Source organism: Vicugna pacos, chromosome 23 (assembly GCF_048564905.1).
Source record: "Vicugna pacos chromosome 23, VicPac4, whole genome shotgun sequence".
Lineage (NCBI taxonomy): Eukaryota > Metazoa > Chordata > Mammalia > Artiodactyla > Camelidae > Vicugna > Vicugna pacos.
The window spans coordinates 7,846,937-7,869,959 of record NC_133009.1 but is presented as its reverse complement, the minus strand read 5'-3'; the positions used below and the strand labels follow the sequence as shown (position 1 = coordinate 7,869,959).

At 45.0% G+C, this 23,023-nt stretch overlaps 1 protein-coding gene across 6 annotated transcripts in view; it reads left to right on the top strand.

Moving 5' to 3' along the window:
- The window catches only part of LOC140688710 (transport and Golgi organization protein 1 homolog), a 104,955-nt gene that overhangs the window by 46,104 nt on the left and 35,828 nt on the right, over positions 1–23,023 (top strand). Inside the window, exons 2-8 of one of the 6 annotated variants that reach the window (XM_072948433.1) lie at positions 11,859–12,060; positions 14,515–14,644; positions 14,976–15,043; positions 15,213–15,300; positions 15,837–15,897; positions 19,514–19,654; positions 21,409–21,549. In XM_072948433.1, coding sequence (XP_072804534.1) covers positions 21,466–21,549 — 84 coding nt within the window. In that variant the 5' untranslated portion in view covers positions 11,859–12,060; positions 14,515–14,644; positions 14,976–15,043; ... (2 more) ...; positions 19,514–19,654; positions 21,409–21,465. Of the gene's footprint in view, positions 1–5,440; positions 5,614–11,858; positions 12,061–14,514; positions 14,645–14,975; positions 15,044–15,212; positions 15,301–15,836; positions 15,898–19,513; positions 19,655–21,408; positions 21,550–23,023 lie in introns of those variants that run through there. The other 5 variants (XM_072948434.1, XM_072948436.1, XM_072948432.1 and 2 more) reach the window with 5 other exon arrangements.

Genomic DNA, 23,023 nt, shown 5'->3' with positions numbered 1-23,023 from the left:
AACTTGAGAGCAAGGGTCTGGTACTTTATTTTTGTGTCCTTCTGTAAGCACGGAGATTTCCCACTGAGTAGTTGCTACAGCAAATACTTCTGGTTGTCCAAAGAGTGACACTTTTCTTTACTGTATAGAATCTGAAATCTGTTTAGTCTGCAATATACCCAAGTCTAGGAGATAAATCATGAATTGTCTCTACCCATCCTAGTAATGCCATAGATTTTTCATGGTGGGGTTCAGCAACCTTTTTCTATTAAGGGTCAGAGAGTAAACAATGTTTGACCTTGAAGACCACACAATCGCTGTCACAACTACTCAGCTTTGCTGTTGTGCTGAGAAAGCGGCCGTAGGTGGGATGTGAATGAACAGGCATCTCTGTATTCCAACATCACTTTATCTGCAGAAACAGGTGGGAACAGGTTTGACCTAAGCACTGACCTTTAGATTACTGACTGGTGGTATAGAGTTTGCATGTTATACACTTTCAACCAATGACATATAAGCTGAAATCTGTCTGACAGTCTTATAAGAAAGATATTTTTCTTGATGAGTAAAAGAGATCTCACCATAGGAAGACTTTTTTCTCCTTCATGCTTTGGACACTGATGTATACACAGTGCCAGGAATGAGGGCAGACCTTTTGAGACCGTGAGACAATAAGTCTGATGATAAAAGCCAGCTTATTGAGAACAATGGGAAGGAATGATTAAAAGAACCTAGATCTTTGGTATTCTCACTGCATCACTGAATTAACTGTGCAATTGCCAACATCGGATTTTATTTTAGACAAGATTATTGAATATCTTCATTGACTAAGTGACTGATTGTCAGGTGTTTAGTTGCTTGTAGTGAAAGCACCATAGCCAATCAGAAGCTCAGTGTGTGTCCCAGGAATAAACACTTAAAATGTTAAGATTATAACACGCAACGAGGGATGAAATATGGGACATTTTAGTCATAGAAAATAATAAGTCAAAATCTAAACTTTCCAGGCAAGAGTTTGATAGTGTGATAATGAAATACAACGCAAAGAAGCTGTTAAAGCAGTTACGTCACCGAGCGCTTAAGGTGAGCATGGTGGTGATAACCGTCGTAGGCAGATGATGGGGGAATGAAAGCTTTTAGATCCAGTGGGATATCGATTTAGCTATTTGAGGTATATTCATAGCCAGAATTATATAGCATGAGAAGAGGGAGAGAACATGGGTGACAATTAAACTTCTTTCTTTATTTTTGAAAGATGTCCTCCATTTCAGGCAAGTTCAGGAGCAGTAACTCATATGATGAAACTGACTACCTGAGGACAAGCAAATATTCTAGGTCAGCTGTTGCCGGTTAAAACTTTGCAACTTGATGCTAGAGAAAGGAAAAAAGAAAATTCTGAAAAAAAGCCGCAAGGTATTGAGTAACTTTCCTTGCTGGAGTAAAGCTCTATAAGCACCCTTGTGGGAGAAAATAAGAGCTTAGTAAAGATACTTCTGATTCAAAGTTAGGAGTAACTGACCTGAGAGGATGACTTGCAAAGACAAAAAGTTGAATTGCTGACTGACCAGTATATGCCTAGGACTCTGAAGAATTCTGGCAGTGAAGTATCATTTGATCCACAGTTACAAAATACACAGTAACTAGCTTTGCAACAAGTTTTATTTGTCTTTTTAAGAAAGATCAATCAAATACATCACTCAAATATGTTAATATTCAGATTCAATTCAGAAAGTAAAGAAAAATACCATAAAGATACATTTGTCTTACTAAAATGAAATGGTGGGAAATGAACTGTATAGAATTTATGTGCAACAACTTTGTTGTGTAACTAATCCAAGGGCTTAGTGGCATAAAACACCTATGACACAGCACAAGAGTCTACAGCCCACAATTAGGGTCTGGTGTAGTTTAGCATTTCTTTTGGTCTGGTTGGGCCTGGCTGGTCTTGGTTGGGCTTGCTGGTGCATCTGTTATCAGGTGGTGATCAAGTTGGCTGGTTTACGATTGTCTGAACCATTACAGCTTGAATGGTTGGCACGTTGCTCTGTGTAGCCTCTCAGCCTCCAGCAGGGAACCCTGACTTGGTTTGTTTGATGGCTGCTGAATTCCAAAATGCGCAAGAACAGAACTGCAAATGTTCTTGAGGTCCAGGCTCAAAACTAATAGAGTAGCAGTTCTGATGCTTTCTAATGATCCAACTATGTCACGAGGTCAGCTCAGATTCAACAGTTAGGGCAACTGGTTCCACAGCTTCCTGGGAGAAGCTGTAAAATATTGTGGGCAATTTTACTACAAAGCAGGGAATCAAATATAAGTTAGTAGATTACTAGTTATCTTTACTAGTAGTGGAATTTCAACTACTCAGTTTTATTTCATGGAACATCTTTTATTTTTATTTATTTTTTAGTGGAAGTACTGGAGATTGAACCCCGAACCTCGTATGTGCTAAACTTGCACTCTAGTACTGAGCTATTTCCACTTCCCAGAATGTTTGTTTTAAGCAGCAATGAATTCCTCAAGCCGTAGACTGACCGTTCAAGTTGTCAGCTTATCACATGCATTTATCTACTCCTCTTCCCTATTATGTGAGTTAATATATTGCAATATTTAAGGCATTTTAAACTGGGCTCTTATTTGTAGACAAAAAATTCTAGCTAAAACATGGGACAAAACTCTGTATTTATCAAGTTGATTAATTCAGAACTCAAGTTCAAATATATATTGATCCCTGGTGATGGTCTAGTCACTTTGTAAAGAAACAGATATAAAAGATGAAAAGGGCTAAGGCACACAAGTCTCCAACAAAGATCCCGTACATGAGGAAAGGGGAAAGGTGCTCAAAGAGAAGCAAGATGGTGTCACCTGCCTCAGGCAGGGCTCATCAATGGGGAAACAAACGGTAGAAGAAGTGATTCTGGAGCTGACCATCCTAAAATGAGGTGGTGTTTTTCAGGAAGTCAAGGAAGAAGGGAATAGGAAGTGGGGAAAGCATGAGGGGGACATTTTAGACAAAGGGAAACTGTATGCAAAGGCAAAGGTATATAAATGAGCACATTCTTTTTAAAGAAGCAACAGCTATCCATTTCTTCTAGTTAACCCATGGAGTGGAAGGTGATATGGCAAGAAATATGGAAGGGGAAGTGGCAGAAAATTTACACTGACTGATGATTTGTAAATATTAAGTTCCAGCATCCCATGCAATAATTTCCTAGAATGTTGTCCTTCCCTCACTTTTTATTTGTATTTTTTGGCATAGACATCAGCTCTCTCTCCAGGTATTCTACTTTTAGTGCAGTAGTCAGTCTAAATGAGATGTCAGTTAGTCACTGGAAATAAGAATATCACAATAACCATTTCAGTTGTTTCTGATTAAGTCTTGACTTAAAATCTTATAGTAACTCAATTTTATAGGATGTTTATTTGTACATAATATAGTGAGGCTTGGTTTAAAAACATTCTCTAAATATGTATATGATAGGTCTAAAGGACTGAAGTATGAATTAATTATATGCTTATTTAATTGATTTAACATAAGCTCACAGTACTTTGCAGTATCAGATTCAGAAAAATGTTTTTCTAATTAGTTTGTTGATGGACTGACTTCAATCTGTTTCTTTTGAAATTTCTTCGATTTTCCCCAAATTGGTGTGTAGACATAACTTCTCTTCTCTGAGGCCAAATACTTTTAATGATATGATAAAAGTATTAATGACTTTTCAGTTTATCCCTTTAAATTATTTTTTTAGGAACTGGGAAATCTCACCAGGTTTCCCCCTTTACATTAAATTTGCTAATAATTTGTATAATGAAATATGCCTTTTTAACTGTCAGCCACTCTAACATATTTGTCTGAAATTGCAAAATTTTGTAGAAATGTGAAACATCTTCACTGACAAAAAAGAATAGTGTATTTGAATAGTATAGTGTATTTGAAATGCAGAGCAGTTCATCAGGTTAAGTGTATTTGAAATGCAGAGCAGTTCATCAGGTTAAGTCAAAGAAAAAAGACATCTAAGATAGATCTGTATGTTTATTTTAAATACTTATGATATTCTTTTCAGGAATGCATAATGTCAAAGAATATGAAACATACTACTAAGAATTCATCTTGCAAAATCAAATAATACTGTCTCATGGCTCAAATACCTGAGCAATTCTTAGCTTGTTTTTTCTGCACTTATATATAAAATTTAAAAATATAGACAATAGTTTGTATATTAAAGTAGTGTGAATTTCCATATTAGAAAGGGAAAACCAGAAATGTTTATTCATTGGTGAAATAAAAATCTAAGTGTGATCTATTTTCTTTGGATTCAGATTGTTAACAATGAAGAATAAATTATGTAAAGTTATTTTAATTGCTGTTGACAACGTATTTCATGTGTATCAAGTAATGCAGGTAATAAGGGATGCATACAGATATTCAAATATTATAAGAAAATGTTTAAAAAGATTACGAGTAATGTTAATTTCTATCAGTTGTTTCTTATAAAACGGAAGTCATTACTGCACACAGATGAAAACAAATATAAGCCAAAGTGTTCTATAAGTTGATCCATATTCTCCTGGTGAAAACTGGAGAGATTTTGATCCTATAATGTGGAAGGATGTCTCATTTTTGATTAAAAAAAAGACATTTAAAATTCATCAATTGACACTTTCAGCTGTGTAAATCTCTTTTGCTCTGAATTAAAGTCTTTGGGCTCTCATTTTTAAAGGATCCTTAAGTTTGGCACATAATTTGCACTCTGAAGTCCGCTTTGTGGAAGGGGGGGTATGTGAATGTCTACCTGCTGCAGAGGAAGGAAAAGACAGAGTCCCATAACCCTGCTGTGGTTCAAAGCACTGGACATGGCTTGCATTGAAAGTCTGAGATTTGGTTGAAACTAGGTAATTATTTAATTTTTTAATCCTGAGAGATAGAAGCACTTTGCCTATATTTTTCTGAGTCTCATAATTTCTGAATTCAGCCCCCCCCCCCACTCTAGTCAGACCGCAAGTACAATGAATGCACAGTAGATTAACTGTTTTGTAAAGTTCTTTAGGCCAAAACGTCTGAGCGTATTAGAAGAGGAGAAGGGAGAGAAGAACTAGCTGTTTCAGCCATCAGTCTGCGCGCTGCCCTCTGCTACAGCACTGCCTTTCATTCAGAGCAGATTTTCATCAAATCCCCTCATTGCAGCTGCATCCTCCCGGTCCTCAAGTCCCCCGCTGTCCCCGCGTGACCCGCTGCCCCCCGCGCAAGTTAGTTGGCCGGGAGGTGCGCGCGCTCCCCGAGTCGTGCCTGACGAGCCGGCTGGACGGCCAGGGTCAAGGCGCCGGGCCGGGGTCGCGGATCGGAGGCCCAGCGCTGCCCCAGGCGCCAGCCCCGCCTCTCTCCAGCGGCCGCCTCGCGCTGGCCTCCCCTGCTGTGCGCGGCTCGCGGGAGGCGGGGTGGGCTCCCCGCCGGGCGCGCAGTGCGCATGCGCCAGCCGTGAAGTCCGTGGTTGCAGGGAGGCGGAGGAGGTTTTCTGGGCTGTGGCAGCGGCGAGGAAGCCTGGGCTGGAGGACTGACCGGCGGAATGAGGAGCGGACGGGCCAAGTCACCGGGCGCCTGCTGAACTGGAGGGCCGAAGGATGCCTGCAGTGAGGAAGGTGCGAGCCGCCGGGGTCAGAGCCTCGCGGAGACCCGGCGCGGGGCGCGGGAGCCGTTGGGGGTTGGGGCACGAGGGCTGCGCGGCTGGGTGGGGGGCAGGGACTCCGGGGCAGCCTTGCGCGGGGGCCTGGCACCCGGGGCTGCCGGCGGGTGCGGGAGCGGGCGCGGGCGCCGAGCGGGGCTTCGCGTGGAGGTCACAGTCTCCGCTCCGCCCGGCAAGCTGGGGGACCCGAGGAGGCCTGGCAGGGGATTCGGGGCGGCGAGGAGCTGCGCGCCTCGCTCAGACTAGGCACAGCGAGGGGATGGGGGCGGCAGCAAACCGCCACCCCCCCCCCTTTGCTCAGCGCGTGACGGGACGCGGACCGACCCTGGGAATGGAGGGAAGGCGCGAGGTGCTCGGAGGGGCGGAGGCGCGGCTGGGAGGCGGGAGGAGTCGCTCTTGCCGTGCGTGGCGTCCGCGGCGACCAGAGGGTTGGCTGACCGCACGCTGAGGGTGGCCACGGGCTCTCCAAGTGGAAGGGGAGCGCGAAGGCTTTGTAGGGACAGTTGCGGAGGGAGGCTCAGGATTCTCTAAGGAGCCTCCCCAGGCAGCCGCGGCTGTTGCCGTTCCTGGGCTCGCCGGCTAAGGGTAGCAGGAAGGTGTAATTGCTGCAGTCTTCCCAGCGACGTGTGGGGCGGCGGGCATGGGCGGCGCCTGCCGGGCCAGGTGGGTGCCCGGCCCCCTCCCCCTGGTCGCCGGTGGCGCGTGCTGCGCGGAGAGACGTGGAGCGGAGTGCAGGCGGTCCGGCGGGGTCTGGGGAGAGAGTCGGGTTGGAGACGGGCGGCCGGGCGCAGAGCCCCGGGCCCCGCGGGTTTGCAGGGGGCAGCGTCGAGAACCAGAGCGGGGTTGGGGTGCGGGCGCCACCTGCCTCGGAAACTCAGGAGCGGCTCCCCTGGCGCTCGCTCTCCTCCGGAAAGTTTTCCTGCCGCCTCCGTGTCGCGTTCCCCATGAATGGCGACTAGGCCGGTCTCAGGATTTCAAATTTGGAATTTATCGGTGCCACTGGCTTTTGTTTTTTTTCCTTCTTCAGCTTTATTATGTAGAACTATTATAGTATATTGTAGTATTATTAGACAGTATTATAGTATATTATATGCAGTATATTGCATGTAAATACATATACAGTATACTGCACATTTTTTAGTTTGCATATATGTGCTATTGTTTCTAAGAAGAGACTAGATCTTTAGCTTTTTAAACTTACATAGTTAGCAAAGAAATGAAACCAACTACAAAATAAGAATCAACAGACTGCGGTCATCCAGTCATAAAGGACAAATGTGCTTACACATATTCAAGAAATCAAAATAATTAGTTCATTGGTGTCATTATTATTTTTTAGATTCTTCATGTAAGTGATGTCCTATGGCATTTTTCTTTCTGGTCCACTTCACTTAAGAGTGACAATCTTCAGGTCCATCCATATTGCTGCAAATAGCATTGTTTAATTATTTTGTATAGCTTGAGTAGTGTTCCATTGTACGTATGTATCATATCTTCTTTATCCAGTCATCTGTTGATGGTTATTTGGGTTGTTGCCATGTCTTGGTCATTGTAAATAGTGTGGTTACAAACATTGGGGTGCGTGTATCTTTTTGAATTTTATTTTTCTCCGAACGTATGCCCAGGAGTGGGATTGCTGGATCACCTGGTAAGTCTCTTTTCAGTTTTTTAAGGAATCTCCATACTGTCCTCCATAGTGGCTGCACCAGTCTACACTCCCACCAACAGTGTGGGAGGGTTCTCTCTTCTCCACACCCTCTCCAGCATCTGCTTGTAGATTTTTCAGTAATGGCTATTCTGGCTGGTGTGAGGTGATAACTCATTGTAGTTTTGATGTGCGTTTCTCTGATAATTAGGGATGCTGAGCATTTTTTCATGTGCCTGTTGGCCATTTGTATGTCTTCATTGGAGACTTGCTTGTTTAGGTCTGCTGCCTAGTTTTGGATTGGATTGCTTGTTTCTTCAATACTAAGGTGTATGAGTTGTTTGTATATTTTGGAAATTAGTCCCTTGTCAGTCCCATCATTTGCAAATATTTTCTCCCATTCTGTAGGTTGTCTTTTTGTTTTGTTGATGATATCCTTAGCTGTGCAAGAGCTTTTAAGTTTAATTGGATCCCATTTGTTTATTTTTGCTTTTATTTCCAATAGTCTAGGAGCTGGTTTAAGAAATATGTTGCTGTAATGTGTGTCCGCGAGTGTTCTGCCTATGTTTTCTCCTAGGAGTTTTATAATATCTGGTCTTACGTTTAGGTCTTTAATCCAGTTTGAATTTATTTTTGTACATGGTGTTAGAGAATGTTCCAACTTCATTCTTTTACAGGTAGCTGTCCAGTTTTCCCAGCACCACTTATTGAAGAGACTGTTTTTTCTCCCTTGTGCATTCTTGCCTCCTTTGTCGTGCATTAATTAGCCATACGTGTCATTCGGTGCCACTGGCTTTCATGGAGCAATAATAAAGTGATGGGCAGCGATTCCTTCCTGTGATGAATCCTGCCAGCGGAGGCTGTGGGTGGTTTTGGAGCCGGAAATGTAAAGCACACTTGTTTCTCTAGTGCTAAGTTGTGAAAGGTGCTCTCATGGTAGACTTAGTGTAAAAGGGTCTGTTTACATGACATACATCAGTTGTACAAATACAGAGTGTTTTTCGTGGTTGTATGTTACAGCCGACTTGAAAGAAAACCAAAAGTGAAACAAGCGTAGACAGCCCACGAGAAGGTATAATGACCTTTTCCTGGTACTTCGGGGATCTCTGCAGGACCAGATGGGAAACTGTGTTCAGGAGCCAGACTTTGGGCTCTGGCTCTCCCCCAGCCTCCTTCAGTTTAGTGTTTGTGTGTCTGGTGGACAGCTTGGATTTCTCGGTCTTGTGTTCCTTCTTTTTTCCCACAGTGCTTTCAGGGAGATGCCCTGGAACGTGTCTCAGCCAGAGACCGGGCCTCTTGTCCTGAGTGTGACTGTTGTCCCCCCGCTGCTGCTTCCTCCCAGTCCCCCCCACCCCGCCCCTTCGGGAGGACAGTCCCGGTCCCCGCTCCCCTGCGATGGTGCCTGCCCGCTGTGAGCCCTTTGCCCGTCTGTCTTCCCCTTCTGGAAGGATGGTTGGAGGGAGGGTGCGTGGCCGTGTCATCCCTGGGTCTCCCTAACCGTCCTTGGCTGAGAAGGAACCGTGAGGCAGGGAAGGGCGGACTCCTCCGTGTGGGCTCCACGTCCCCCACTGACCACTGTCTCTCCTCGCTGATCCCTGCCGCCCCGCCTGGTGGGAAGACTCCCTGTGTCCTGATTCGGACACGCATTGGCGGGACCCTGTGCGTTCGCTCACTTGTCACCATTTCTCTTTTCTGTGTTTTCCCCGTGTTTGCCCTCCCAGACCTGGTTGAAGGGAGAGTTCCCTGTGGCATGAGAATGGATGCTTCAGCTTGGTCACCCTGGGGTCCTTTGTGCCTCTGAAGGACACTTCTGGGGAGATCCTGCTCCTGCTCTTTCCATGGAGAAAAAAGGAACCGGACAGACTTGCCAACCTCCCCCTCCCCCCCGTTACCCCCAGAGTGTTTTAGATCCTGTCACTGGATAGTGTTTGAGTGAATCAGCAAATCCCCAACCAGGTGACCCTTCGCCCCCTCCAGAGGTTCCTCAGCCACATGCATTTCCTCTTGCTTCTCTGACCTGTGTGAGTCTCGTGAGATAGGAGACCAAGGAGCACGTGAATGGATTTGCCTGGTTTATGAAGCTTTGGGCTCTTTGAGGATAATTTCCATTTTCTTGTGTACTTTGTAATATTTTGGCAGTATCTGAACAGGTTTCTGATACCTGTTTTCTGATCTTATGAAAAGTTTAATACAGAATTTATATTATAGTCAATGTAGAAATGTTCATAAGTAGCTGAGTGGTGTACCTTGAAACTTCTGTTGTGGCCCCTGTATCGCATTCCTGAGTCTGCTGCTCAACTGTCTAGATTATTTGTATGGTTAGGCTTGAAGTTTTATTCTTGCTGTGAAGGGTGGGTCCGCAGCTCTTTGAAGCAACTAAACAGCTCACCTAAGTCTTCAGTTCACACGCTTGCTTGTTTCTCTAATGCTGTTTTATTAAGAGTCACGGCAGGCACTCAGTTTAAAAAAAAAAAACCATCTTCTTTTGTATATAACTAGTCCCAGCAATTTCACTTCTGGAAACTTACCCTAAGGAAATTAATTATAAACTTACAGGAAGTTAGCTAAGCAGATGTTCACTCCAGCTTTATTTCAGAGTAAAATACTGGAAACTAGCAACAACTGGAGATTGGGTAAATTCATTATGATACAGCAGTTAGTAAAAAAAAATACATCTGTTACAAAGATGATAGTTGAACATTTAATGCTATAGAAAGGTGTTCCTATTAATGTTAGGTGGAGGAAGCAGGTTGTAAAACGGGACGCACAGTGTGGTCCTTGTGTCCTGAAGCTGCTGAGCAGAGGGCAGTCTGGAAGGACCCTGAGCAGCCAGGGGGGCAGGCTGCTCACCCAGTGGCATCTGTACCTTGCTGGGGCAGGGGGAACCTCTTTTTAGAGCAGTCTGCACCCCCCAGGGCCCCCCAGGGGCTCCCTCTGGGCCGTTCCCTGAGCTGCCTCCTTGGAGGCCTGGTGTCAGGGCCTTTGCTTGGGCCTTGCCGGGTCCACGTTGCTCTGCAGACATCGAGGGTCACTCCCCACGCGGCACTTCCTCAGTGAGTGGGCTCCATCACTCCCCTACCTCCCTACCTTCCTGTTGCCAGATAGTGTATCACAGGGTTTACTCCTTACGTGTGGCTGTCTGGTCCCCACTTCTGCTGGTGGGGCTCGCATTTCCTGAGGTCTTACTCTGTGCCGTGTGGCCTGCGGAGTGTGGTATGTGTGCTGGCTTGTTCGTGGCACCAGCCCCGTGAGGCAATCCCCTTGGAAGAGGGGCCAGACTGGGAGGAAGATCAGTCCTGCGTGGGGTCTGTCTGAGCCGGATGTGTCTCCACTTCCCCCAGGGCCTCTGGCGGCCGTGTTGTGTGTCTGGGTCAGGGTGGTGCGGGCCCAGGGACCCGGGTGCAGTCCTTGCTGAGATAGAGGAGGTGATCAGAGTGCTAACAGTCTTTATCTAGGCGTGCCGAGCCTGCAGGTGGTTTGGGTTTCTTTTCCCTTTCTTTCTATTTCCATCAGAAAGCGGCTTCAGGTCACAAAGTGTCTTGCACAGAGTGGCTTAGGCAGGACTGTCTGTTGGCTCCCAGTGAGGCTCGGGCAGAGCTTGCCAGGAGCCCTGCTTCTCCTCACTTTCCTGCTCTGCGTCCGTTGCTGTGGTGGCTTCACCCCCTGTGTCGTAGAAGGATGTCACCACTCAAGGCCGTCCCTCAGGTGTGGCACAGCTTACAGAAGATGAGACTTGTCCCTCCCTGAGGTCACTGAGCTGCCGTGTCTGAAACCCTCTGCAGCTCATGTGCGGAAACAGGGCACAAGTTGTCTTCAAGTTCAGGTCAAGTCAGGGGAGGTTTTCTGGGTTCCTCGAGTGGTGATTCTGTAACCAGGCTCTTCCCACCTTGTGACTTTGCCACTGTCGCCCTCATCCACCCAGAGGGGAACGAGTTGGGGGCCACGTGGGCTCTTTTGCTCCAGTTCCCTTGGCGCTTGTCAGGTGCGCGCTGGCCTCAAGGCCTCAAGGGAGGCGGGCAAGAAGCAGAAGGGGGTTGTGATCGGCTGTTGCCGTGAAGCCTTCCTGGTTTCTTATTTGGAGTGATGATATTTCTCCTGGAAGTTCTTCAGAAGTGTTTCCTTCCTGTCCTGTCATGCCAGACCAGGTGTAGCAGGAAGGATGGGACCATCGTTGGGGTTTAGATTACTTGTAAGCCACCTTTGGTCTGAGCTGTGCCTGGTGCCCCGAGGCCACGCAGAGGAGGCCCAGCCCTGGGGGCCAAGCCCACTCCTCTTAGAAATCAGGAGAGGGTGGCTGTTTGGTTTTTTACCAACAGCATCTAGTAGACAGCTGTTCTGGATTTATAAATTGCCTAGGGCATGTAACTCTTGTGTAATTGAATGTCTTGAAGGAACCTTTATGCATCTGTCTGGTAAAGATTTCAAAGATACTGTAAAGTGAATATGGCAGAGAAACACCTGAGGACCCACTGAACCCAGTGTTCCGAGTCTCCCTTTGATCCATCAATCACAGGTTTGTTGTCTGATGGATTGATGTTCACATGTCTGTCCATCAGGGTTGTCCACTCACAAGTCCCAGAAACTCCGGCTAACACTAGCACCACAGATGCACAGAATCCACTGGAAGGAGCTGGACCAGCCTCCGTCCTGAGGGAAGGTCAGATTCCTGTGGCAAGTCCTGCGTGAGCCTCTCCACACTCCTTTCCGGCCTTGCTCTGCCAGGTCGAGCATCCACGGGCTGCCCCCTTCTATCCTGAGGTATGCGGGGCACTTGGGTGGGGGTGGTGCTGGGCTGGGCAGACCTACCCAGTCTTGTTCTGTGGGTCCACGGGTCAACCCAAACCTGGCCTTGCCCCAGGAGAACACTGGAGTACACCCTGGGGGGAGAGTGACAGGCACACGTCTCAGGTCATCCTACAGCATGTCTCGTTCTGTTAAGGCAGATAACCACGTAGGGAGGCAGGTGAGACCAGGGTCCGTGGTGCTGAAGTGTAGGGGTGTCTCTGGAGACCACTCGGATTGTGACTGTGGGCGTGCGCAGGGCATTCTCGGGCGCTGCCTGTCAGCCGCTGTCCCTTCTTCACAGTTTTCCTCTGTTCTACGTTTAGGGTGTGCTTTGCAGAGTATTCAGTATTTTCCCAGGAAGCCAGAATAGGCAGAACTCAGAGGTTAGTATTCTATTGTCGGGCTCCTTAAGGCATTTCCTTGGCTCTCAGATCTTCTCTTCGTCATGTTTATCTCACTTTTGGAAGCTCGTTACCATGTTGGAGGTATTAGCAGAGGTGGATGCTGGCAGTGGTTACAGGTCTCTGTACTGCACAGTAAGTGCGTTTAGCTGAATCAGTGACCCTTCTGTCCCCAGTGTGACTTGTGAGTTGCCCTGTTGCGTTTTCCATAGAACTAGACTTAGGTTGTGTGGTATACTTGGATTGAGAATTTGTCTTATAGGTTATCAATAATAAACTAATTACCAACAGTGATCAACTCACTTTTATAGAAAGGAAGACACATTTGATGGATTGGTATTTTTATGACAGAAACAGAACTTTTGTCTGTGTCAGGCCAGATTTAGGCAAAGCTTGTCCTCGGCATTTCTGTTGGTGATACTGACCCTCCAGCTGCTGTCCTGAGTCCCTCTTACTGTCTCTGAGCTGTTTAACATAATTAAAGGGCATCTCATAAACTTACCCCATGTAGCATGTTAGCTGATAATCCCTTAAGATTTGTTATTCTTCGGCATAGTTGCATTGTAATGCTAATCCAAGAAATAATCAAAGTGATGGCTCCCTGGTGGTGGAATGATTTTGGAGAGTTGGATGGGAGAAGTAGGCACACACCCTTCTGCTTCCTTGTAAGGCTGGTTCTACAAACTGGGTGGTCTCAGATTTGTTAAGTAACAAATATGTCTACATTTTGCTCTCATAACCTCACATACTAATTTTTTTTAGTGTTTTTTTAATGGGAGGTAATTTTGGGTTTATTTACTTGTTTATTTTTTTAAACAGAGGTACTGGGAATTGAACCCAGGACCTTGTGCATGCCAGGCATGCACTTTACCACTAACCTATACCCTCCCCATTTTTTTAGTGTGGTTTTTTTAATTGAAGTATAGTCAGTTACAGTGTGTCAATTTATGCTGAATAGCATAACACCCAGTCATGCATATATATACATATGTTCACTTTCATATTCTTTTTCATTAAAGGTTACTATAAGATAGTGAATATAGTGGCCTGTGCTATATGAAGAAATTTGTTTTTTACCTATTTTTAACATTTGTAAATCTCAAACTCCCAAATTTGTCCAACTTAGCTGCTGTAGCTCAACTGGCTCATCGTGAGGATGACTTTGGTGATTCACTGAGGTTTTCTCTGAAACTCAGGCTGCTCTAGTGGACGGTGTTCAGTGGGAAACCTCTGGACTGTGCTAGTGCATCCAGCCTTCCTCATGTGCCCTCACCGCGGGCAGCCTGCTGTTTTCACACGGTTGTAATTAGTGTGGCATAAACATCTGAATTCAGTAGACTGTTAACAAAGCATCTAAATTTACTTTCAACAGGATAGCCTTAAGGATGGCCAACAGGATGGCCTTAAGCAGTGAACTGAAAAAAACCTTCAAACTCCGTAACCGGAGGATCTTGACGGTGCTTCATACCAGCAGGCTGGAGTCAGGGAGAGGACTGGGAAGCCCCGCCTGAGTGCGGCCTGGCAGGGGGAACTGTCACACAGTCTGCACAGCTACTGCTGGTCAGGGGGCAGATTTGGAAGTGGGGACCTTTTGGTGAATCATTTTAATGTGCTTCTAAAGCAAGTAAAAACCATCTGTAGAAAGGTGAGAATAATCCTGAGTGGCCTCTACTATTGTGCAGTTCTTTTCTATCTTCAGGTTCTTTGGCAGCTCACTTAGGATTAATGCCTTTTGGAGAAAGATATCTGTGAGGCGTGTTCTGGATGGAATTTCCCAGTGCTGGCCACTTGCGAGTTGAAATATCTTTTTAAGATTACCTGTTTAAGGCTTAGAATCCTTTTTATGATTTAAGGTGCATAATTTACATTTAAAATGATACCGTAAGATATATTTTAAACTTTCATGACGGAATGTGTTTCCAAATCTTGACAAAGGTCCAAACAGCTCCCCTGTAGAAAGAGCTTTTTCTAACAGATGAGTGAGCTGGAGAGAGCAGAAGTGACACTTATCCCTGTTTGACTCCAGACCAGGATAGGTGGTCGACAGAACCGTGTGGTCCTGCAGAAGCTGAAGCCAGGTGCTCCTTACGCCATCACCGTGTCCTCCCTGTGTCCTGATGGGAAAGGAGGTCAGATGTCGGGAAGAGGCGAGACCAGTAAGTGACCCCGGACTCCTGTGGCATTTTTAGTAACTGTTGCGGGGATGGAATCACAACTTCCACTAGAAACACTGGGGTGACATAGTTTTGCTAATCTTTTAAAATGCATGTTAATAATGACCTTCATTGTTTTCGGGTTTTGTCTGTTTTGGGGGTGGGGGGCAATTAGGTTTTATTTATTTGTTTTGTAATGGAGGTACTGGGGATTGAACCCAGGACCTTGTGCACACTAAGCATACACTCCACCCCTGAGGCTATACCTTCCCCAGGATCTTAATTCTTTTCAGTATCCTTCCTGGAGTTACGTGTCTCTGGTCTTGTGTTCCAGGATAACACCAAGAAACAAACTGTGCTCTGGGGCCACAATACCTTGTGGAGGGATGAGGCATGACCCAGGTGATCACAGACATTTTTTCCTTTATTCACTACTTTAGCAGACATTTGTTGGGGGCCCACTACAGGGGTCCTGCTGTGTTCTGGGGTTCCCGGGACCCCTCAGTAAACCTGGGCTTCACGTGTGCTGGGTTGTTAGGATCACACATGATGTGCTTCCTGTGCATTTCAGATCCTTTGAATACCGTGAGGAACGTCAGTGTATGACCCTTCCACCAGCACTTTGCACCTTCGCTGGGACCACGCAGAGGGAAATCCTGGTCAGTACAAGCTCCTCTATGCACCAGCAGCTGGTGGTCCGGAGGAACTGGTCATTATTTCCTGTGGGGAAGAGTGTATGTTAGTTTCAGCTGTGGATTGCAAAGTGGAGATCAAGAGTTAGCCAACTCACCACAGCGCTGAAGGAGTTCATGTCCCTTCAGTAGAACCTGATGGAGGGTAGTAGGTTGGTGCCTCAGAGCCTGGGTGATGGGGGCTTTTGAGGGTTTGGGGTCGGGGATCGAATCATTCCAGAGACTTCAAGAAGGAGCGAGGGTGTGTGCAGACAAGTGTTCATCAACTGTTACAACAGTTCGTATGGGGGCACATCCTTAGGTCCCAATATTGCAGACCCTACTTCTTGACTTGGTCTTGAGTTAATATTTTGGGTGTTCTATTGTTCAAAGTATAATTTCTTGTACAAGGTTTTCAAATCAAGTACTTTACATTTTATTAAAATGTTGAGGTGCCTATCCCTGGGAATACCAATAATGCCATTCTTAGGAATCTGCAGCCAGATACCTCATACTTGTTACAGTGGTTCCTGTTTATCCTGAGGGCGATGGAGGGCGGACACTAGACACTGGAAGGACATGGAAGTAAGAAAGCAGAAAAATTTATCTTTTTCATGATGCATTTTGCTTGTTTAGTATAGTACAAAGTTTAAAGTATAAAGACAATTTGGGAAATTCAGAATGATGGGATAAAAATGGAACAGTTACCCATAGTTTACCTCCCAACCTCTACCAACTGTTAATATTTTAGTGAATGAGATAAAAAATGTATAATGTCATTTTTCTGAAATGGTAACTTCAGGGTTTATAAACGTGTATACAGTTATCAGTATACTTTGTCACTGACAGAAATTCATGAGCTTTGCTTTGTGCTTGTGAATCTGTGTGAAGCAGTGCTTCGTCATTGGCTTTCAGTGTCAGTTGTTGAAGTCTGTTCATCATGTTACTTGATAGCTTATTTCTCTGCCGGCGAGGTGCTTTTTTTTTTAAAACATTTTTTATTGAGTTATAGTAATTTTACAATGTGTCAAATTCCAGTGTAGAATACGATTTTTCAGTTATACATGAACATATGTATATTCGTTGTCACATTTTTTTCACTGTGAGCTACCACGAGATCTTGTATGTATTTCCCTGTGCTATACAGTATAATCTTGTTTATCTATTCTGCATATGCCTGTCAGTATCTACAAATTTTGAACTCCTAGTGTATCCCTCCCCATCCTCCTCCCCCTTGGCAACCACAAGTTTGTATTCTATATTCATCAGTCTGTTTTGTATTTATGTTTTTGTTTTTGTTTTTTTTTAAGATTCCACATATTATGAGCGATCTCATATGGTATTTTTCTTTCTTTGTCTGGCTTACTTCACCTAGAATGACATTCTCCAGGAACATCCATGTTGCTGCAAATGGTGTTATGTTGTCAGTTTTTATGGCTGAATAGTATTCCATTGTATAAATATACCACTTCTTCTTTATCCAGTCATCTGTTGATGGACATTTAGGCTGTTTCCATGTCTTGGCTATTGTAAATAGTGCTGCTATGAACATTGGGATGCAGGTGTCTTTTTGAAGTAGGATATATGCCCTTCTGGATATATGCCCAGGAGCAGGATACCTGGGTCCTATGGTAAGTCTATTCCTAGTCTTTTGAGGAATCTCCATCCTGTTTTCCACAGTGGCTGCACCAAACTGCATTCCCACCAGCAGTGTAGGAGGGTTCCTTTTTCTCCACAGCCTCTCCAGCATTTGTCATTTGTGGACTTCTATATGATGGCCATTCTGACTGGTGTGAGGTGATAACCTCATTGTAGTTTTGATTTGCATTTCTCTGATAATTAGTGATATTGAGCATTTTTTCATGTGCCTATTGATCCTTTGTATGTCTTCCTTGGAGAATTGCTTGTTTAGGTCTTCTGCCCGTTTTTGGATTGGGTTGTTTGTTTCTTACTGAGTTGTATGAGCTGCTTATATATTCTGGAGATCAATCCTTTGTTGGTTTCATTTGCAAAAATTTTCTCCCATTCTGTAGGTTGTCTTTTTGTTTTACTTGGTTTCCTTTACTTTGGTTTCCTTTGCTGTACAGAAGCTTCTAAGTTTAATTAGGTCCCATTTGTTTATTCTTGCTTTTATTTCTGTTGCTTGGGTTGACTGCCCTAGGAGAACATTTTTGAGATGTATGTCAGATAATGTTTTGCCTATATTTTCTTCTAGGATGTTTATTATATCTTGTTTTATGTTTAAGTCTTTGATCCATTTTGAGTTTATTTTTGTGTATGGCGTAAGGGAGTGCTCTAGCTTCATTGCTTTACATGCTGCTGTCCAGTTTTCCCAACACCATTTGCTGAAGAGACTGTATTTACTCCATTGTGTATTCTTGACTCCTTTGTCGAAGATTAGTTGACCAAAAGTTTGTGGGTTCATTTCTGGGCTCTCTATTCTGTTCCATCGGTCTAGATGTCTGTTTTTGTACAATACCATGCTGTCTTGATGACTGTAGCTCTATAGTATTGTCTGAAGTCTGGGAGAGTTATTCCTCCAGCCTCGTTCTTTCTCTTCAGTAATGCTTTGGCAATTCTAGGTCTTTTGTGGTTCCATATGAATCTTACTATGATTTGTTCTAGTTCTGTGAAATATGTCCTGGGTCATTTGATAGGGATTGCATTAAATCTGTAGATTGCCTTGGGGAGTATGACCATTTTAACAATATTGATTCTTCCAATCCAGGAGCGTGGGATATCTTTCCATTTTTTTAAGTGTTCTTTAATTTCCTTAATCAGTGTCTTATAGTTTTCCGTTTGTAAGTCTTTCACCTCCTTGGTTAGATTCATTCCTAGGTATTTTATTACTTTGGTTGCTATTTTAAAGGGGATTGATTCTTTACTTTCTTTTTCTGTTGATTAATCATTAGTGTAAAGAAATGCAACTGGTTTTGAACATTAATCTTGTAACCTGCTACCTTGCTGAATTCTTTGATTATTTCTAGTAGTTTTTGTGTGGACCTTTTAGGGTTTTCTATACATAGTATCATGTCATCTGCATATAGTGACACTTACCTCTTCTTGTCTGATTTTGGACCCCTTTTATTTCTCTCTCTTGCCTGACTGCTGTGGCTAGGCTTCCAGGACTGTGTTGAATAGGAGTGGGGATAGTGGGCAGCCTCGTCTTGTCCCAGATTTTAGTGGGAAGCTTTTGAGTTTTTCACCATTGACTACTATGCTGGCTGTAGGTTTGTCATATACAGCTGTTGTGATGTTGAGATCTGTTCCCTCTGTACCCACTTTGCTGAGCGTTTTTATCATATAGGGGTGTTGAATTTTATCAAATGCTTTTTCTGCATCGATTGAGATGATCATGTGGCTTTTGTCCTTTCCGGTGAAGTGCTTTTTGACATTGAAAATCTGTCCTCTCATCTGCTGTTAACATCTTGAGAATCCAGTTTACAGTGGTTTTACAGTTCTTTGTAGTATTGTTTGAAGGCTTTGGTGCGTACCTCTAAATCTTTTTTTGGCTTAATAATAATAGGTTCTGCTATCTAAAAGAAAGCAAGTATGGGTGACTTCTTTTGGCAAAAGATTAGTGGTCTAGGAAAATGATGGTATTGCTGAACTGGAGTTTGGAGTTAATACATGGACTTAACTTACATGTTTTTCTAAGTTCCTATCGGGGTGTTTAATTGAGAACTGAGTGTATCTTAGATTTCTCTCTACATTTGCCTTTGCTCTGAATCACAGAAGGCACTCAGTATCTATTTGTTGAATGACAAGAAATGATTGATTGAAACCAGCTAACCTAGCTGCCCAGATTAGATGGGCGTCCTCCGTGTTGTCGGTTCTTGTTTAGAGGCAGAGATGGTAGAATCCTCTTGTCTGTCTCCTGACCTGTGCTGGAAAACTGAAGCTGCTCTTCTGATTTCTGCCCTTGTTCCTCGTCCTTTGTGGCCAACCCAGTGGTACTACTTTTACTCCTTTGTTTTTATTGGCACCAACTTGGCTTCTGTAGAGACCAAGGCCCTAGTAGGCTAAGTTTGACTAAATGTGGGTTTGGAGAGTTTTCATCTGCTTTTGTGTGTAGATAATTCAAAGTTTAAGGAGGGCAGTATTTATCCTACTACAGACTGGAAGTTCGGGAAAAGTAATGACAAAAGCTCAACATGTATAAATAGACATAAGAAATATGTGTTGGCTTTTCTTTCCTCAGTGGTGAGAGGACTGGCTAGAAGTGCCCGAGTGTACAGTCCAATGCCAGACAGCCAGGACATTCTCTGGACCCCGGCCCGGGCCAGTGCAGAAGCACCGCACTGTGTGCGCTCCCCTGGCTGGCATGAGGCCCCCGGAACCTGTAAGTACTGTTGTCATCTCAGAGCTGGCAGAAGAATTTTGTAGGTTTTACAGCCCCTCCTGCTGTAGTTGCTGACGCAGGACAGTAGATGAGTTGGTGTGGCCCTGGGTCACATGCATACTCATTTCCTGGTGACTTAGTCTCATGTCCGTATCATGCTTGGCAGCCTGTGAGAACGCAGGGCACAGACATACCCATGTGCATTGCTTAAGTGATTGCTTTTGATGAATTAAATCTTCGGGGTGTTAACTGCAGAGTTAGTAAGCACAAACGAATTTTGGGAAAATGTGTCAGTTATATGAGTTAAAATGTCCCAGTAGTAGATGGACATCTTTGGTAAACCTTGTCAGTTTGGCTTTTATTATAACACATGTTTTGGTTGGGAATTTACCTGAAGGTTTGCCTTCATTAGCTCTTAACAGATTGCCAGCCTATCTCAGTACCATTCTGTTTTCTAAGTAGATTAATAATTTAGAGATCAGAAATTATAAATTTGAGTAGGGAGAGTACTGGAACCCCTGAGGGAGAGTAAACTTACAAGACTTTACAAAAAGGAGGAAGGAGCATTAGCAAAGATACACACATGAGGAGCCTGTCCCAGTGTTGATTTGCATTCTCGTGTGTGGCAGGACATGTTCAGACAGCACTGCCCTTATCCATAGCATGGAGCAGCTCTCTACTTTAATAGAAAATCTCACCCGAAAAGTGTATCTCATGTGTGTCTAACGTTTGGGGTGCTTTGGGGTCAGTATAACAAGCTCTGGATGTTGTATTTGCAAACCTTCCTAAGGAACCTAAACGGAAGGTTGTTGAGTTCGCTAAGGGTCAAGTGTGAACTCACATTTAGTGGAGAGGGAATTTCTGAGGGTAAATTGCATCTAATGCTGTGGCCTGGGCAGATGAGACGAGGTAGCATAGAGGTTGGCTTCTGGTGTGTCTGGGCTCAGCCCTTTACTATAAACGTTGTTACGCTGGCTAATAAAACATTGGGTAAGCATTTGGGTTGTCCTCAGGCAGAATGCGGCCTGTCCTCCCCTCTAGATTGTGATTCCAGACACATCCTTTTCCGGGAACATCACTGCCCTCTACTGGGCCTGAGAGGGGAATCACAGCCTTGCCCAGGGCCAAACACATGAGGCTGAAATCCTTTCCACCCATTTCCCTTGTGACTCAGTGAGGAAGGCTGGACAGGTGGGTGGTGAGGAAGGGATGCTGAGAGCTGCCTCCACCTTGCGCAGGGGAGAGGAGGCCTGGCGCCCACTTCTGCCCTGGTTCCTCACATTCACATTCAGGCTGAAGGCCCTCTGGGCTGAGTGTCACAGGGCAATTTTCTCATCTGGGACCTGAGTTAAGGAGGTTTCTTTCCTTCTCCTGCCCTGTGGTGGGTTTTCTGAACAACTGGGCACTTTTGAAATCTGAAGGCTCGGGCTCTCTGTTTCATTCAACAGGAAGTGGTTAGAGTAGTTAAAATCCCTTTCTCTCCAAGTCTGTACAGTTTGGTTCCAACCTAGACTGTGTCCCAAAAAGCTCAGCACGTAACCGTAGCGCTGAACGGAGCACTTTCTACTGTTCACGGGTCCACGTGAGAAAGGTAGGAGATGCAGATTTCATCACAGGGGAGGAAACACCCCAGAGTGCTGCAGCCCCTAGGGACAGTTCCTCTGACCTGGTTACAGTTCTTTTATACCCCTCCTTCTGCCCCCACATCCACCTGCTCCCAGACAGGCCACTAACTCTTGTTGTGATTTATTTAGGACCATGCAGTGGATCGAGGAATCTGAATCTATGGGGAGACAACCAACAGCCTGTCCATGCCCTGGGGTCACGCTGATGGGCCAGCTCAGCAACACAGGATCATTTTTTCTCCCACCGTTGTTGACCCAGTCGATGAATATGTGAGTCTGATACTTGTTCTTTTGAGCATTTTGTAACCTCTTGCCTGGTTGGAGGGTGAAATTAAGCTTTCTTCTTTAGAAGTGCTGTGCTGACAGTCGAGTCCTGTCTCTTGTGTGATAGTCACATTTTATATGACTTTCTCTGACCTGGCCAATCAGAATCCTCCCCAGCTTGGGGTTGGTGACATGGGGCTGTGCTTGGTGATGCAGTGGGGGCCAAGGCTGAGGCAGGAGACCTGGAGCCCCCTCTGGAAATCCTAGACCCTGGACCTTCCTCCAGCAGAGGGTGCTGTCCCCTCCCTGGTGATCCTGCCTCCTGGCCTCCTGTCCTGAGCCCTGCTGGGATCCTCTCACCTGGACCTGCATCAGGGGAGTTGCCTTTGAGAAGGCCTGTCATCGTCCAGGGCCTACTTTTCTTTATATTGTCTGCTCACTTTCCTGTTGGTTCTTAGTATCTTTTTACATTGATTTGAAGACTTATTTTTAAAATCTCTGTTATCTAGAGCCCCTGGGCTCAGGCACTGGATGCCTGCTGACCAGGGCCAGCGTGGTGCGAGCGCCAGCTGCACAGGGAGGCCGATGTTGGGCCCCTCCCGGCCTGTGCACAGCGCCCCGCAGCCCTGGCTGGGCCCAGCCTGGCTGGGGAGGCCTCACGGCCCCTGCGGGGGGTGGGCAGGCGAGGCCCCACAAGGCCTGAAGAATTTTTTTTTAATTTTGTGTAAGTTAATTTTTTATTGGTTCTTTTCTCCTGTGACTACTCGTTTCCTGGTCTGCTGTTGCAGGTGAATTTTATTTTGTTTCTTTCTTGCTCGTACAGAATATTCCAGTTGATCCAGTAACCATGCCTTAATTCAGTTAGTAATTGTAAATGTCATTGGATTATGGTGGATTTTCCATGCATGTAATAATGCCTTGCACACAGAATAAGAGTTTTCTTGCTTAACATTTGATCTCTACGCCTCCTATTTTGTTGTCATTATTGCATTATTGTCCGGACAGTGTCTTCAGTATAGTATTGACTAGAAGGGGTGAAAACTGGCATCTGGTTCTGGTTGCAGAGAAAGCTTTCAGTATCTGCACATTAATTATAGCTTATTGTTATGAGTCCAAACTCATTCTGCTCTCTGCATGACAGGCCTGTAAATCAGGAGACAAGGTGTCAGAGCCAGAAATAGCAACTTTATTCAGAAAGCTGGGGTGACGGACGCAGAAGATGGCCAACTGATGTCCCGGAGAACGGTGTTCTCCAAGTCAGAATTCAGGCTCCTTTTATACTAAAAAGAGGAAAGGGAGTGCTTGGTTGTTGCAAACTTCTTGGTGTAGGAATTCTTTGTTCTTGGAATCCTGTGTTTTTGCAGCTGTCCGTGTGGGTCAGATCATGGTGTCCCTGTAAACCTCCAACAAAATAAGTGTTATTTTCTATTCTGCAACTTGTTATCTTCATGTGAATGGAAATGTGTTAATATCCTTAAGT